The sequence below is a fragment of the Podarcis bocagei genome (assembly GCF_964188305.1).
Source record: "Podarcis bocagei genome assembly, chromosome: 7".
Lineage (NCBI taxonomy): Eukaryota > Metazoa > Chordata > Lepidosauria > Squamata > Lacertidae > Podarcis > Podarcis bocagei.
This window is the reverse complement of record NC_138132.1, coordinates 90,080,419-90,098,250: the sequence shown is the minus strand read 5'-3', so window position 1 is coordinate 90,098,250 and position 17,832 is coordinate 90,080,419. Positions and strand designations below refer to the sequence as shown.

Here is a 17,832-nt window from a genome sequence, read left to right as displayed (position 1 = left end):
TACTGCAGTCGGGGTGTGTGGGGGGCCACTGCTGTAGCAATACGTCATGTGTGCTTAGTTTCAGGTCATTCTTGCCCTGATGATTCAAGTGGGCTTTCGTTTTTTTACTGGCTTATCCCTTTTTAAAAAATAAATTAATATTTATTAATTTTCAACAATTTAAACACAACACTACAAAAAAACCAAAGAAAAACAATACAACAATACACTACCGTACAAAAAACACTACACAACACTAACACAAACAATTAACAAAACAAAACAAAAACCATTCAAAACACAATCCAATTTCAATATCTTATCTTTCATTCACATGTTTCCACGACCTCCTCACACCTCCCTTTTTGTCTTCCGCTTCTATTGTTTCAGCAATTCCTCTCCATCTTCCTCTATTTTCTATCCTATAATTATCTTAACACATTCTAACCTTATTTTTCCCTTTAATACCCTATTAATCTATCTATACCTAATTCCTTATAACATTTCTACTAAAGCCATATAACTTCATTCCAGCATTTTTCTAACATTCATTAATTTTACAGTATTTCTTTAAGGAGTCTTTAAACTTTTTCCAATCTTCTTCCACCGATTCTTCTCCCTGGTCTCGGATTCTGCCAGTCATTTCCGCCAATTCCATGTAGTCCATCAACTTCATCTGCCATTCTTCCTGTGTGGGTAAATCTTGTGTCTTCCAATACTTCGCGATAAGTATTCTTGCTGCTGTTGTTGCATACATAAAAAAAGTTCTATCTTTCTTTAACACCAATTGGCCAACCATGCCCAGGAGAAAGGCCTCTGGTTTCTTCAAAAAAGTATATTTAAATATCTTTTTCATTTCGTTATAAATCATCTCCCAGAATGTCGTAATCCTTGGGCATGTCCACCAAAGGTGGAAAAATGTACCTTCAGTCTCATTACATTTCCAACATTTATTGTCGGGCAAATGGTATATTTTTGCAAGCTTGACTGGTGTCATGTACCACCTATCAATCATTTTCATTAAGTTTTCTCTTAGGGCATTACATGCCGTGAATTTCATACCCGTGGTCCATAACTGTTCCCAGTCAGCCATCATTATGTTATGCCCAACATCTTGTGCCCATTTAATCATAGCTGATTTCACCATTTCATCCTGAGTGTTCCATTTCAACAGCAAGTTATACATTCTTGACAAATTCTTAATTTTTGGATCCAACAATTCTGTTTCCAATTTTGATTTTTCCACCTGGAAACCAACTTTTTTGTCCAAATTGTAAGCCTCCATTATTTGGTAATAATGGAGCCAATCTCTCACTTTGTTTTTCAATTTTTCAAAGCTCTGCAATTTTATTCTATCACCGTCATGCTCCAAAATTTCCCAATATTTCGGCCTTTGCTGGCTTATCCCTTTGCACAAACAGACATGCACTCTCGAAAAAACACATTTTGTCTACTTCTCTGTGGGAAGGGGGAAGTAACTTTCTGACTGATGCAAAGTCCAGCCAAGTGACACTGTCCACAGCCATCCTCCCAGAAAAGGGAGAGACCTCATGACTGACACAAAGGATAGGCAGTCAGCTGTGTGCAAAGCTGGAAAAACCGGATCCCTCTGAGCCCTGTATGGGCAAGGAAATGTTGGGTGTGTTTTCACGCCAAGATTGCTGGCATCTGGATTCACGTTTATGTAAGTGCCTCTTGTCTGAGCCTTTCTCCCATCTGCAACAAGGGAGATCATAATATTAGCCTACCTTAGAAGGCTGTTGTAAAATAATTATGGAGACAAATGCCTGTGAAAATGCTATAGTGTGATAAATGCTAAAAGGCAGTAGCAGGAGCCAATGATGGAAGTTGCCTTAGATCAAGTCAGACTATTTGTTCATCTGGATTCTTGTTGAGTATTCTCTATGGTTCTCCAGGGACTCGGACAGAGAAGCGCCTTCTCCATCACTAGCTGGATGGGCTGGAAATGCCAGAGACTTTTCCTGGGACCTTCTGCATGCAACATATGTGCTCTGCCAGTGAGCTGTGATCCCTAGTTTTGTCCCTAGTTGTCAGTATTCTTCATCATGAACCCCTGCAGCAATACTGATCTGTCATATATATGTACACACACACACACACACACACACACACACACTGCTGTGTCCTTGCTCACTCTACTCACCAATCCCCCACCATTCTCCCCACATTAACCCTCTAGAACTTCCCCTCCCCACCCCATGCAACTACTAAGTGCCCCTTTCATTTTCCCCACACCATTTCCAAGATTGTGATGTGACACTGCAAATCCTCCAACGGGGGCTGCGTGTGATGACAGCATTGCACTTTTATGTATATAGGCAGATACCTATATATTGAAATGCTGCTCTCAGATATGAGGGTGGTAGGACCGCTTGTGTTCCTGGAGCCTAGAGCTCTGCCTTCTTGAGCAGCCAAGCAGCAGGAATTCTTTGCTCTGCCCACATCCCACCCCACGTGCTCTGCCTCTTCTCTACCCTTTGGAAACTGGCCTGACTAAGATTGTTTCTATTTCAAGAAACTGTAAAATGACCAGGACACATTCTGTTTCACTGCCTGAGGCGAAATGGGAAGGTGCTGTTCTCTCACTGCTACTGCAGTCCTGCTTACTGGAGTCACACAGCTTCGGCTTCCGGTGAGATCTCGTCAGAACACACAAGCCACCACTTCTTGCTTCTCTAGTGGCAGCAGCGATGGGCGGCTCATTGCCATGGGAAAAATGAGGTGAAGCTGCTGCAGCAGCAGCGAAATCTCACAAGAGTTCAGTTGCCACTACTTCTTCCTGCTTCTCTGGCAGTGGTGTGTGTGTGTGTGTGGTGCCACGCTCACAGGATTCTACCACCTGAGGCACCTTCAGAGGTTTCTCTGAAGGGATTCTGGGAATTGTGGTCAGACTCTTTTAGTAAAAACATCTCACTTTCCAACCGCAAAACCACAAGTCCCACAGATCCTCAGGTGGAAGCCACAATGAGGCTGCTTTTTACCAAGGGCATGGCAGCCAGAGCTGCCACTGAGATCAGCCACGGGTTGCCGCTCTTACCCATGGCCAGAATCTGCAAAGGCAAAGCTGTCACTTTGAGGTTGCTTCCCCTCTTCCCAACCCTCCCCTTTCCCTCCTGCATTGTGTCTTTCGAATGTGAGCCTGAGAGGAGGAACCACCTTAGTGCTGGCAAAGCAAAAGTTTAGGCAGCTGGCTTACTTTGTTAACAGTAACACATCCAGATTTGGGACAGATAAAAGAAAGTACGTCTTCATATTATGCATAGTTAAGCTGTGGAACTCCCTCCCACCATCCTAGGTGGCATTAAAAGAGGATGAGACAAATTCATGGAGGAGAAGGCTATCGGGGCTACTAGCCAGGACAGGTCTTCTCTGCCTTCATGCTCCTGAATCCCAGTTGCTGGAAATCCTGCTTGTGGGCCTCCCATTTGGGCATCTGGTTGGCCAAGGTGAGAACTGGATGCTGGGCTAGATGGACCGGGAGTGAGAGTGCCGTTCATATTTTATCTGTGCAAACCTACCAAGATGCTTGAGGAAAGGGCTTAGCTATCCACTGTTTGCATGTATCTTATTTGCAATGGGTTTTTTAAAAGTCATTTACAAGCAAAGGGCAGATGTTCTCCATTCTATTGAGCCTGAGTCACGCATTCATTTTGCCTGGGGTTTAGCAGGAGTCAGTGAATGACGTAGTGTCATGCTGAAAAGATTAAACAGCACCAGCATCTGTGACAGTAGCAGGCTTGACTTCCAAGGATCTTTCCCTATATAAGGGCTAGATCAGTGTCTGGATCATCTAAGAACGGGGTGCTAACCTGGATGGACCACTGTCTGGTGTTCTTCTGGCAATAAATCTCTGCTTAGATTTGGACCACGTTAGATTCTGTGGAACTTCACATAAGAACATGCCTCTTTCCACATCAAAAAGGGTTCCAGCCTAGAACCTTTTTATTTAAAAAATGTGGCAATAACACCCACTCCCAACTCTTCTCCTAAATAGTTTTCTTTGGGCAGGGGTCTTGTTTTTTCGTGGAGTGGCTTCCAACCGTATCAGCCCACCCCTGTACCTGTGTGGTTCAGACACACCTCTAATGTCCTCTGGGAGAACAAAGTCTCCCTCTCGGTTCTGTGCTAAATGACTTGCCTTAGAGAGTGATTGCGAGGGATTGTAAAATCCAGTCAAGGTGCTGCTGTACAGAAAGCTCCCCAGGAAGTATTAATTCTTCCGTGCCCTTTACAGCATTCAATAAAACTACATTGAGGCTATATTTAGACAGGACAGATGCCCTGGGAGGGGCTTTTAGATTCGCAGGGCACAGTTCAAGGGAGAGGAAGACAGCCCTTTAAAAGGGGAGAGCTATAAAATTACAAAGTGAAGCTCCATGAAGAAACTAAATATTTATTTCTCTGAAAGCAATCAGGGTGGAAAACGTATGTTTTTTAAAGCACAAAACACAATTTAACATTTGTAGAAACAGGCACTTGAACCTTCCAGTGCACACTTTCCTATTTACAATGGATCAGGTGTTGCAGAACTTCCTGCCCATGTATTTGGATGGCATGCATATTTATGGTATGACAAGGTTAAAGCGCATAAAGCTTTTAAAAATCATATTGTTAGGAAAGCATTATATAAGGTTTGGACTAGATATAAAGACTTGTTGGAAAATAGAACCCCAAGGTGGTTGTCGCCAATGGAGGCAAAAGCTGTGAAAAAGCTTAATATGGAGGCCAAATGGCCAAAATATTGGGAAATTTTGGAACAGGAGGGAGATAAACTGAAATTACAGAGTTTCGAGAAATTGAAGGTTAAAGTACGAGATTGGCTCCATTATTATCAAATAATGGAGGTTTACAAACAGGACAGGAAAACTGGCTTCCAGGTGGAGAAATCAAAATTAGAAACAGAACTGTTAGAACCCAATACTAAGAATTTGTCAAGAGTGTACAACTTACTGCTGAAATGGAATACACAAGATGAAACAGTGAAATCAGCTATGATAAAGTGGGCACAAGACATTGGTCATAACATTATGTTTGCTGACTGAGAACAGTTGTGGACCACCGGTATAAAATTTACAGCATGTAATGCCTTAAGAGAGAATATTATGAAAATGATTTACAGATGGTACATGACCCCAGTCAAGCTTGCAAAAATCTACCATTTGCCTGATAATAAGTGTTGGAAATGTAAAGAAACTGAAGGTACTTTTTTTCACCTTTGGTGGACGTGCCCGAAGATTAAGGCCTTCTGGGAAATGATATATAATGAAATGAAAAAGGCACTTAAATGTACTTTCCCTAAGAAACCAGAAGCCTTTCTCTTGGGCATTGTTGGCCAATTGGTGTCAAAGAAAGATAGAACATTTTTCATGTATGCTACAACGGCAGCAAGAATACTCATCGCAAAGTATTGGAAGACACAAGACTTACCCACTCTGGAAGAATGGCAGATGAAGGTGATAGACTATATGGCTTTGGCTGAGATGACTGGCAGAATCCGAGACCAGGGGAAAGAGACGGCAGAAGAAGATTGGAAGAAATTTAAAATTTATCTTAAGAAATTTTGTAAAATTAATGAGTGCTAAAATGTTGTGGTTATAGAAAGTAAGTGGATTACAGCTGTAAAGATTAAGTAGAGGAAAAGAAAAGGAAACAACTAGATAAAATTAAGGGGGAGGATTTGCTGAAATAAATTTTGAAATTGGAATGCAGAAAGGGGAGGTATGAGGAGGTCGGTGAAATAAGTTTTAAGAAAAAAAGGATTTGAAATTATACATGTTTGTTTTTGTGTTTGTATGTTTGTATTGTGTATTGTGTGTATTTATATAAATTGTGAAAATTCAATAAAAATTTTATTAAAAAAAGAACTTCCTGCCCATGGCCCAAAATTGGTTCACAAGGCCATTTTGTCCAAATCAATGGAAAGTGGCAGCAGTAACGGCCGTGGCCTATAAGGCCTTGCGGCAGTGATAGAGAGTGCTGGCAGTAGTGGCGGTGGATTGTGAAGACTTGCAGAAGTAGTTGCCAGGACATTGTCCTGTTTGCCTCTGCGTAGTTCCTTCCTTATTTCATGATATATATCATATCATGATATATCACAATATTTAGCTGATGATATATCGCGATATTGAAAACCAGTTATCGCCCAGCCCTACTTTAGAGGTTGAGCGTGCGTGCGTGTGTCGTCCTGGAGGCAGAAGAGTCACTGTCACCCTCCTATGTAAAAGAGGTCCTGGACTTCCTAATTTTAAAATGCTGCTTCTTGGCAGCTGCACTTTCCATAGGCACTTGTCTTACTAATAAGCTCTGAGACATTTGCTTTCCAATTAATCAGCACCAGTTATATAAGGTAATTCTGTGAAGGTTTATTCTGAAACAAGCTCCATTGAGTTCAATGGGGCTTACTCCCATGCAGCTGTGTACAGAACAACAGCCTTAATCAACTAATTAACTGGTTAAACATTGTGGCCCTAGGATATAGTGAAACCACACTCGAGCTCCACCTTCCATGGTATTTTTAACATCGTAAATTGCTGCTAACTTCTTGTCCCCTAATTAAATGCATCCATCTTTGTAGATTATTTCCATAGATCAAAACCCCATAACTGGCCATCAAAATTGGGTAATCATTTCAAAGTACTGCAGCTGCCGATTTAGCTGGGCTGGTTTCATCCTCTTCAATCCCCCCCCCCCAAAAAAAACCCCATTCTAACACATTTTATTTATTTATTGCATTTCTACCCCAGTTCTTCCTCCAAGGAGCTCAAAGTGACGCATGTGGTCGCCCCCCCTCCTTGTTTAACCCCCCACAACCAGCCCTGAGAGGCAGGCTAGGCTGAGAGGCCTGGTCCAGGGTGACATCCAGTGAGCTTCATGGCTGAGTGGGGGATTTGAACCCCAGTTTCCCAGGACCTGGCCCAACACTCTAACCACTAGCTCTCTTGCCCAAGAGTGGTAGGATGTTACACAGATGAGCAGAGCAGGTTTATGCCCAGAATTTCACAGTCTTGCGGCTACACCACCTGTACCTATTCAGCTTTGTGGGGAAGGAAGAAAACACAGTGACTGGTCACAGTGGCTGGCACCCATCTGGACTCACGGGGCGGAAGGCAGGGAGCCGAAACAGTAATTAGAGGCAGTCAGTGCCAAGAGGAGAGGCAGAACCAACTAGTTTTGTCCCCATCTCCCCCCTCCCTGCTGACTTTCCAAGGGCAACCCCAGGAGCAGGAGGAAGCGGACAACCTTGGCCAGTGCCACCCCTAGGCTGGTCGAGGCAAGAAGGCAGGCAGATAGGTGGGGGCTGGATGAGGGCGATGCTGCCATGGACCAGCCATGCTTTAGATCAGATTCTTTGTTTTAAAATTAATAGCACATAGTTAGAATTATGGATCTCGCTCCCACAAGAGGTAATGTGGCCACCAACCACAAAGATGACTTTAAAAGAGAATTGGCTCCCTCCTCCCAGAATTTGTCTATCGATGGCTGCTAGCCGTGATGGCTAAGCTGTGACTTCACAGTCGCAGGCAGAAATGCTTCTGAATCTCAGTCGCTGGAAACTGCAAGTGTGCTGCTGTGCTCGAATCCTGCTTGTGGGTTCTCCACGGGGCTCTGGGTGGCCTGATCCAGCACGCTCCCTTCATCTTCATAATATTGCATGGAGTTACTGGGGGTTCAATGTGATAAAGCACTTTGTGAAGCATGTTATTTAAGAAGCAATTTCATAATATTTTAAATGGATATATACACACAAATAAGAAACGACGTAAAAACAGCAGGTGTGTCCCTGGCATTACTTGAATCTATGCCATGGTCTCCCAGTCAGGGGCTACACTGTCCACAAACACTGCATGTGGAGGCAGCCAATGACGTTGCCATGATCAACTTCATGAGCCACCAGCTGCAGATCCACTGCAAAGAGCCACTGCTATTGCTGGCATGCTGCTGGTATGGTAGAGATTAGAGGGTGGCAAAACTAGGCTGTGCCCACACTCTGCCCTGTGGGTGCAACTTGCCAGCATAAATCGACATTGGGGGAGTTTAGCACCAGCATGGGGCAGGGTGTCCAGTAGTGTAGATGGAGTTATTTTGGTAGACTGACACACGGCTTCTTAATGCTACTCAGCTAGTACAGTAGATCTTCAGTTTCCTCCTTCATTTCATTGGAGGAGAGACCACAGGCAATGCAGTACAATCACTTCCGGACAGCCTGTTTGTTCAGCATTCACTCTGACTTGATTGTACAAAGAATGCAGGGTGGGAGGTTCTACAATGTTGTGTGTCTAAAGAGCATTGATTCTGATTTGTTAGTTTAGAAGCTAAGGTGGCATACATACTTCTCCGCCACAATAACCCTACGGGGGCAGGTTAGGCTGAGAGCCACCGACTGGCCCAGGCAGTCACACCCAGTGGGCTAAGTGGGGGATTTGAACCCTGGTCTCCCAGGTACTAGTCCAGCATGCTAACCACTACACCGTACTGGTTCTCAATTATACAACTGTGACTATACAGTGAGGTTATATGACGTTAGTTCAAGCAATCATCATTTCAGATATTCAATGCATCTTCGCCTTCACAGTCCTTATTGCAAACTGTCTGGGGTGGTGGGGTGGAGGGTTTTTTTGGATATAGGTTTTGTTGCACAAGAAGGCCAAATATGCTATTGTTGTTGCTATTATTAAAATTTGTATACCACCCTTCATCTGTAGATTTCAGGGTGGTTTGCAACATAAAAATGCAATATAAAAAAATACAAAATACATGATAAAAATAAAAATTACACAACCTGCATTTGACAGCAGGTGAATGAATCCACTCTGGAATGTACTGGTGGTGTGGAAGTCTTCTATGTCTCTGACTGAATTTGCCATGTATGTGGTTCAATCCCACTTGCAAAATAACTGACAGCCTGATTGACAGCTCTGTTTGAGTGGATTGCTTGCCCATCCTGTAGAAGAGGAGTGGGAAATTTGTGCGGGTCTCCAAATACTATGCTTGATTGCATGCAAGCTCTTCTGGGCTTGAAGGACAGGGCACAAATGTCCTGACCACCAGCCATGCTGTTGGAGTCCAACAATCTCTGCAGGGCCGCAGGTTCCCCATCTTTGCCAAAGAACGGGACAGCACCATAAAGCTTTCTATTTGGAAGTCTTTTCTCAAAGGGCACCAAAAGCACTTTTAGCTTTCCTTATATAAGCCATTTTTAATGGAGAATCATCACGACCCTCAGGGTGCATACTGGAATTTAAAATGGCTTTCTGTCCCGATAAGAACTATTTCGCTCCTCCACCCTTTGGGCTCTGCAGGGGAGTACTGTAAGCTTCGCGTCCCCTTCAGAGTTCTGCCGGCAGCCAACTCCGAAGCAGCGCGTCTAGCCCCGGGGCCGCACTCCGCACGCGCTCAGGAACCCGACGCCGCCGCGCGTCTCCGGCAGGCGGCGATCCTTGCGCCAGCCCCTCCCGGCTCAGGCGAGCGTCGTGCGGTTCTGCACGCTCGCCAGCCCCCGGCGGAGTGACGACGCCGGCGAAGGCGGGGCAGCGCAGGGCAGGGCGGCGCGTCGAGTCCTCAGCTCAACCTGGGAGCCGGAGCGCCATGTGCGCGGCGGGTCGGAGCGGGATGCGGTGCCTGGAGGGGCGCTGACTCCATGCACAACGGGGGCGCAGCTAGTTTCCGATGTTGCACTTGCAGGACAATAAAGAGCCCCAATCCCCAAACTGGCCTCTCTTTAGGGCTCCTTTTGCTCAGCCGCCCCACGCAAGATGCCCCGAGCGAGAAAGCGCCTTCGTGGCCAGGGAGGTGCAAAGGGAAGGGCCGGGTGGCGCATTGGACCCATTCGGATACCCGAGGCTATGCCCAAGCGGGCGCTTGTGTTGTTTTCAGAGCCTGGGCACGGATCCTGGGACTTGGGTCCGAGTAGAAGCGCCTCGCGTCGGGGACAAACAGAGCCACAACTTCCCGGGCGCGTTTTTCCTTGGGGAGCCTCGGCTGTGGGCGGGGCGGGGCGGGCGCTGCACTCTGCACTCGCTCAGGAGCCTGCTGCCGCCTGGGTGGGCCGCTGAACTTTCCGAGCAGCCGCCTTCCTCCTCCTCCTCCTCCTCCTGCTTCGAGGCTGAGGCTCTACACACCCTCCGGCCGGGGCCAATGGGAGGCGCCGGGCAGGGCGCGTCACGCGGGAGCCGGCAGGGGAGGATGGCATCGCTGGCGAGCCTCAAGAAGCCACTTTGTTCCCGCGCCGGGTAGCCAGGCAGGGCCGCCTCCGCCTCGTCCTCGCCGCCCTCTCCCGGCTCCGGGGCTCCGGCCCCCCGTCTCGCCGCGCCATGATCGCCTCCCACTTGCTGGCGTACTTCTTCACCGAGCTCAACCACAGCCAAGTGCAGCGGGTGAGGGCGCGCCGGGGCCCCGCCGAGGGACCGGCCGGCTGGGCGAGGGAGCGGGGCGAGCACGTGGGGGCAGCTCAGGGGCCCGCTCGGGAAACGGCGGCGCGATTGGGGGGGGGGGCGCCGCTCTGCACGCGCTCAGAGGGACGCGCAAGGAACGTTTGCGTGCTTTTTAAGTTGGAGCTTAAAAGCGGGGAATTCCCGTCTGCGCGGGAGACGCGGAGATCCCTGAAAGGGAAACCAGGGACCTCTCGTCTTAGGTGGGTTGGGCGGCTCTGGGCGCCCCGTTTCCCGGGACAGGGGGAAGAAGGGGCGGCGGCGGTGGCTGCCGCCAAGATCTGACCACTGCCCGGGGAGAAATAGGATTATATTAGCTGCAGTAGGAGATGCGAGGCGCTCTTTCCGGCTTCCACGTGGAATGCAGATGGGACCCTTTCTCCCCTCCCGTTTGTGGGGGCTGGACTATGGCCTCCCCCCCCCCAATACTGAAGTCTGTTTCGTTCTCCAAACTTTTCATGTATTGCAGAGGAGAGCGCGCCCCCCTCCACGACTCTCTGGAAGAGATAGGGTCCCAATCCTGCTTTTTCCTTCTCGATAGTTGCTCCCTTCAGTGGATCAGGATGGAGGGGGAAAGTTCATGCCGTGATACGATTGGAAGAAAGCCGCCCCTCCCCCCCCCAGCATTTTGGGGCTACTCCTTCCCCGGCCTCTTCCAGCCTTTATGATGCCAGGAGCGGGTAGTGGTGATGGAGGGATCCCGGATGATCTCTCCCCCCCCCCGGCAGACAACAAAGGAATCTGTTTTCACTTAAAAATTACGCCCCACCTCCTTGTGGCATCCGCTTCCGTGGACCTCAGCCTCGAGGCAGTGACTTTTTTAAACCTACCTTTTTAGAAGCTTGCTTAGTTCTGAGAACTTTAGGCATTGGGAAAACTTCTTTTTTTAGCCTAGCAACTCTGTGGGAGAGACTGGTGTGTGTGGTTGGAGCCTCAGGAGCAAGATTAATTGTATTTAAATACAGATGACTTGAGTTTGCAGTAGCTTAAAATAATAACATGCCACATGAAGATTTATAGATGTGGGCATGCTTCTGCAGAGCCTATTCTGATGCAAAGCTTTTGTGTGGTATTTCTTGAGTAAACCTGCGCAGGATTGCCACTTGGTTCGGTGCTGCCTTTTCGTTTCCAATGCCCAGGCTTAATCTTGGCAAGGGGCATGTGCAGAGTGGAGTGCAGCTGCCCGTAATGATGCAATATGCATCCATTTGGGGTTTTTAGGTACCTATAAGGTTCCATGTCAGCTGGATCGTGACCTCTTGGCTATCAAATCTTGCAAATGCCTTTCTGACACTGAGCAGCAGATGGCCACAGAAGGCAACCTCTTTCATTATAGCTTGCTAGTGGCTTCAATGTGCCAACACTCTGAGTGCCCACAGCAGCAGCTTTTGGACGTGGGTGACCTGCTGCCAGCAGGACCAGCCCAAACCCTCTGATCCTCAAGGCAGAACATCCAAATGGCCCCTTTGACCAAGGGACAGGCCGTAGAGTGACTGCTGTGCATGCAGAAGGTGCCAGGTACAATCTCTGGCATCTCCCAGTCTGAGGCCCTGAATAGTCACTGCCAATCAGTGTCAACAGTGATCTGATTGCTATTTTGCAGGGAGACATTTTCCTCAGCCTCTTCCCCATCACAGTGAGTGGGGGGACTTGTACGCAGGAGGATGTCCCCTGGGGGTTGTGCATCCTGGCTCAGATCTGCCTGCCCCCCACGACTCTACTTCACAGTGTCCCAGATGTGCTGCCTGCAGAAGCCACTTTGTCCTGCCGGCTGGCAAGCCTTGCTGGCTTGTGTGCAAACAGAGCTGAAGCAAAGCAGCTGTTGCCTCCCAACAGGAACTGATGCAAGTGGCACACTTCTGCTTTTGGATGGCTTACTATCTAGATCAGGGCAGTCTTAACTTTTCATACCAAGTGAGAGTACTTGGATACAAAACCCACGGCTGCACTCTGCCTTGTTGCATGGTGGTGGTGGTGGGGAAGCAAGGCCAGAATTTGATGCCTGCATGCTGCCTTCCCAAAGCTGGGAAAACACTAACTAGGCTTTGGGAAGGTGGCCTGAGGACTAGGAGGGGCATAAGATGTTGCTGAGGACTGCCAAAAAATGCCTCTGCTGCATGGACTACCATGATCTAGATGATCCCTCAGACAGACACACACAGCCTGTCAAAGTCACACAGGGAAAGGCTGCCTCTGCTGCGCTTTTGATCTCGGGAAAACCTTTCCCACTCCTCTCTGCTCCATTCCCTTCATTCCAGCTGTTGGACTGTTACAGCTTTCCTCCTTCCTGTGACTCCAGAGTTGCAGAGGAAAAAAGAGCTGCTGGCATCTCCCTTTTTTCCTTGTGGCCCAGGGCTGACTTAAGTTAGGAAATCTTAGTGAGAATTACAGTAGTACCTATGGTTACATACTTAATTCGTTCTGGAGGTCCGTTCTTAACCTGAAACTGTTCTTAACCTGAAGCAGCACTTTAGCTAGTGGGGCCTCCCACTGCTGCCATGCCGCTGCTGCACAATTTCTGTTCTCATCCTGAAGCAAATTTCTTAACCCGAGGTACTATTTCTGGGTTAGCGGAGTCTGTAACCTGAAGCGTATGTAACCCGAGGTACCACTGTATCAGGGTTTCTGAGGAGGAAAAGATCCTTTTTGCAAAGCAAGGGGCAGGGCAGCGAAGGTTTGCCCTCTGTGCCAGGGACTTCTGAAAAGCTGTTTTGATATTTTCTTCCCTCTTCTCTAGGTTTGGGGTGTGGGGAGGGGAAGCTCCACATGTGCAGAAGGTTATTTGACATCAGGCTAAAGGGGTTCCTCTGCTTCCTTTCATTATTTGCTCTAATTCTTTCTCTCCTCCCTTTTCTTGTGCAAGTCTCTAAAATGTTACGCTGGTTTTAATTTCTGTCTCTGGAGGAATGTGACTGCAAATATGCCAACACTGCATAACTCGTGTCTCCTTTTCTGACCTTGGGTTGAGAAATAACAAATGGAGATCTCATGTGATCTCTTTCTATTGCTATGAAAGTCCCTGCAGTTATGACAAAGATCACAGATAGCATCAGAGTTGGCTCCCTCTCATTACAGCGCCCTTTGCCCACCTGCTGACCTCCAGATGTTTCAGACTGCAACTTGCATCAGCACCAGGGGACACATCAACATCATGCAACCATGTTGACTGGTGGGAATTGTAGTCTGACCATGAGTTTGGGGGACCCTCGAACCTTATCAAGAGACGATGCCTTCTGCCTTGGTTGAGTGCTCATTGACTCCCTCCTCCCTCCTCATCTGCCCATCCAAACCTGCAAACAGGCCCTACATGTGGATGAGGTTGATGGGAATTATAGTCCAAGAGCATTTGGAAGTCACCAGTAGGTGAAGGATGTTCTATGCAGATGAAGATGTAACAGAGGGAATGTAGCATAATTGGCATTCTTCTTTTTGATGGTTTACTTAGTTGCAACCTGGGAACAGCCTGTATGCCACAGCCTGGCCATTCCTTTGATCTTGTTAATTGCTGCTCCCTGTGAAATAATAGTTTGTCCCTCCTTGTGGAGGAGAGAAGGGTCTGAACTTTTAACTATTTTCTGTCCAAAGTGGGTCACTTTTGGAAGTGATTCTTTCACTTAAAATGGACCATGCCTGCAGCAACCAGATCTCATTTGGATAGGTGTAGTTTGGGACCCAGAAAATAAGGAGGCAGGAAATAATTGGGGGGGGGAAGGTTGGGGGAAGGCACCCCCTTTCTTTTTGTTCAGGACACACCCTGGCAAACCAAACTGCTTGAACCTCGGTGGTGTTGCCTACCTTCCCTGCAGCACATGGTGTGGAAGAAACTTTGGGAAAGTATTGCATGCAATTTGTAGAGCCCTTAGTGCAGTCAGAGACATAGAACCCCCAAAGGGCATCCTTTTGAGGTAGCCCCTGCATCCTTGTTGGCGCATTAGAAAAGGTTGGAGAGCACTTGATGATGTCAAGTGAGTAACTGTTCTTATGTAATATGGGACAAAAAATCCCAGATTCTTAAAATTCTAATCCATTGGGTTAGGGTTGTGGGTGGCACTGTGATCTAAACCACTGAGCCTCTTGGGCTTGCCTATCAGAAGGTAGGTGGTTCGAATCTCTGCGATGGGGTGAGCTCCCGTTGCTCAATCCCAGCACCTCCCAACCTAGCAGTTTGAAAGCACGCCAGTGCAAGTAGATAAATAGGTACCACTGTGGCAGGAAGGTAAACAGTGTTTCTGTGCGCTCTGCTTTCCTTCATGGTGTTCTTTTGCGCCAGAAGCGGTTTAGTCCTGCTGGCCACATGACCTGGAAAGCTGTCTGTGGACAAACGTCAGCTCCCTTGGCCTGAAAGTGAGATGAGCGCCCCAACCCCATAGTCGCCTTTGACTGGACTTAGCCATCCAGGGGTCCTTTACCTTACCTTTTACCTTAATCCATTGTGTTATTCAGACTTGACCTAGAAGCATCTTGGAAGTACCAGAAATGGGTGAGGCTATTCTAGAGGGACCTGATTGACCAATTGCAGTTTTATTGTGGTTGGTGGAAACCAGCAATGTGCTGCTTCCAAAGAAAGAGGTGGGCAGGTAAAAATCTCCAGAGGGTTCCAAAGCTGTAAACACAAATCTCAGCTCAGTTGGTGGAGCATGAGACTCTTAATCCCAGGGTCATGAGTTCGAGCCCCAGGTTGGGTGAAAATGCCCTTCATTGCAGGGGGTTGGGCTAGATAACCCTCGTGGCCTCTTCCAATTCTATGATTCTGTTTTCCAGCTTTCCCCAGGGCCTTTCCAGTTCAGAATCCCAGTTCCTCATGAACTGCCCTTGGGATGTGCCTGTTGAAACACTGCAGCCATGTTATATAAGTCACTGACTTTTGTTGTTGAGCTATAAACTCAGTTTTTCTGTAATCAAGAGATTCTGTAATGTTTTCCCTCTTTTCTTAATTAATACTTGCCAGCGTTTAGGAAAAGGAACTTCCCCAGCCCTTACTTATGAATGTGACTCATGGACATTTATGCTGTTGCAGAAGTTGCACTGTAAACTGATGCAATTTGAGGTGGAGGAGAGGCAAAGGAAAGACAGTGGGACAGCTCTTTTGGCTTATAATTTCTAGCAATTCAGGGTATCCATTTGTGTTTACATTGCTGGGATATTCCCAAAGAGGGCACCTGCATTGGCATACCTTGATCACTCTCAAAGTTGAGTTTCATTGCCAAGAACTTTAGCATCATTGAGCAGAGTCTGCAGAAAGGGCCTGTGAATGAAGTCATCTATCCACAGAATAGTTTCTATAATTAGAAGCACACTTACTAGTGAGTAAACCCCTGAACTTTGTGAGAATTTGAGGGTAAATGTGCATAGGGATGTGCAGTGAAGCAGCAATCATATGCAGACTTAGCTTTGGAGCAAGCCCAATTGAACTCAGTGATATTTACTTCTGAGTAAACGTGCATAGAGGTGGACTATAATAGATCCTTGCTGTGCCTCAATCTTTGCCTGTTCTCTCTAAAGCTAGTGATTTTGGTTGAGGGAATCAAGCAAGCCAGCAAGTTGAGACAGGATCGGAATCCAAGTCTTTCAAAATCTAAACCCTTCCTGGCAGAACCCAACCAAAACCTACAAAGATGCTGACTAAGATGATGTTTGTGGGTCTATAGCAGGTTGATTAGTTTGTCAGGGTAGTTCTTAAGTTCAAATCTGCTACAGTAGTACCTCGGGTTAAGTACTTAATTCGTTCCGGAGGTCCATACTTAACCTGAAACTGTTCTTAACCTGAAGCACCACTTTAGCTAATGGGGCCTCCTGCTGCTGCCACGCCGCCGGAGCACGATTTCTGTCCTCATCCTGAAGCAAAGTTCTTAACCTGAAGCACTATTTCTGGGTTAGCGGAGTCTGTAACCTGAAGCGTATGTAACCTGAAGCGTATGTAACCTGAGGTACCACTGTACTTAACTTGGTAAGTCTATCTACGTTTGATAAAGAAGCACATAAACTATTTTTGGAAAACCAAATAATTTTAATTTTGCCTTCTGGAAATATTAGGTAATGCTAAACAACAACAACTGCATGTAATTGGCAATCATTTTTAATGATTTCTATGCAATTTTGCACACTTTTCACTTACCAAGCAAAACTAGATTATATTAATTGAACCAAAATATCTTTTGAATTCCCAAGTCATGTTTCAACTTTTTAGCACCCCTCATTTCTGGAAGCTGAAAAATTCCACATGCCCTATTCATGCAGGGTTGTCTCCTGGAGATGATGGGGACCTGCATGCAGAGCAGATGCTCAGCTGCTGAGCTACAGCCCTTCCCCTTTCATTATTGGCAGTGGCTGCCCTCCCTGCCGAAGGTGTGTCTGAATGCCATGAGGCTGCAGCAGGAGGGCCCAGGCTTCTGCTTGGTAATTGGTTGCTAACTCTCTGTCCCAGCTAAGAGTTCAGACACAGGCTGTGGTGCTAACTGAGGGTGGAGATGAACCAGGGGAGGGAGGAACCGGACAAGCGGGAAAATGACTCATGTTCTGCTGTGAAAGGGCTTTGGGTAACTGTCATGCTTCATTCATGAAGCCACAAGCAGGCCCAGTTTCTTCAGCCCTTGCTGCAGTAGGAAGTGATCTAAAGGCCCGTGGCCCCCCCTCCAAGGCTCTCTGTGCTTCTTGGGATTGATCCTAAATCTTAGCTTGCTCACCTATGCTTAACGTGTGGGCCGTGGTGGGGCAACCACCAGGAAAGGACCGTAACTGCCAGAGCTCCTCCTCTTTAGCATTTTAAGGATAGTGCGAAATATTAATATGCCAGGAGATATTGGTTGTTTGGGGCCAATTTATCTTTCAGAGGGTGCAGAGGATTATTATTATTATTATTATTATTATTATTATTATTATTATTAGTATTATTTATTAAATGAGGCTCCAGAGAGCTCAAATTAACCTGAAGCCGAAGCAGTGGCGTAGCGTGGGGGGTGCAGGGGGGGGCGGCCGCACCGGGCGCAACATCTGGGGGTTAGGGTTAGGGGGCGCAAATCCACGGGTTAGGGGGCGCAAATTGCTTGCCTTGCCCCGGGTGCTGACAACCCACGCTACACCACTGAGCCGAAGAGCTGTGTGGCTCTCCAAGCAACAGCAGTTCTCAGGTGGGGTTTTAGCTGTGACTACAACTGTGTCAGCCCCACTTTTACCGGCTCACAATATCGAATGTTGATTGGGCTGCAGTCAGCTTTCAGCCATCAGGGGAACTTGTGTTGGGACACATGGCTCTGGGATCCAGTTGTTCTCAGGGTGTGGGTGTGCAATGTGTTTCTCCACATGGTTTCCCTAATTGCTGCCCACTGACTTCTGCAGGACAGTGGGTTGGTGGCTGCATCCGAAGGACCGGGCGAGTGACGCATGGCTTGTTTTGCTGTCTTTCTCC

General features: G+C 47.3%; 1 protein-coding gene across 2 annotated transcripts in view; it reads left to right on the top strand.

The window, feature by feature from the left end:
• Positions 1 to 17,832, top strand: part of HK2 (hexokinase 2) — a 57,995-nt gene that overhangs the window by 8,777 nt on the left and 31,386 nt on the right. The window contains exon 1 of one of the 2 annotated variants that reach the window (XM_081200925.1): positions 10,177 to 10,373. The exons of the other annotated variant lie outside the window; for it this stretch is intronic. Coding sequence (XP_081057051.1) covers positions 10,311 to 10,373 — 63 coding nt within the window. The 5' untranslated portion in view covers positions 10,177 to 10,310. Of the gene's footprint in view, positions 1 to 10,176; positions 10,374 to 17,832 lie in introns of those variants that run through there. 2 annotated transcript variants of the gene reach the window in all.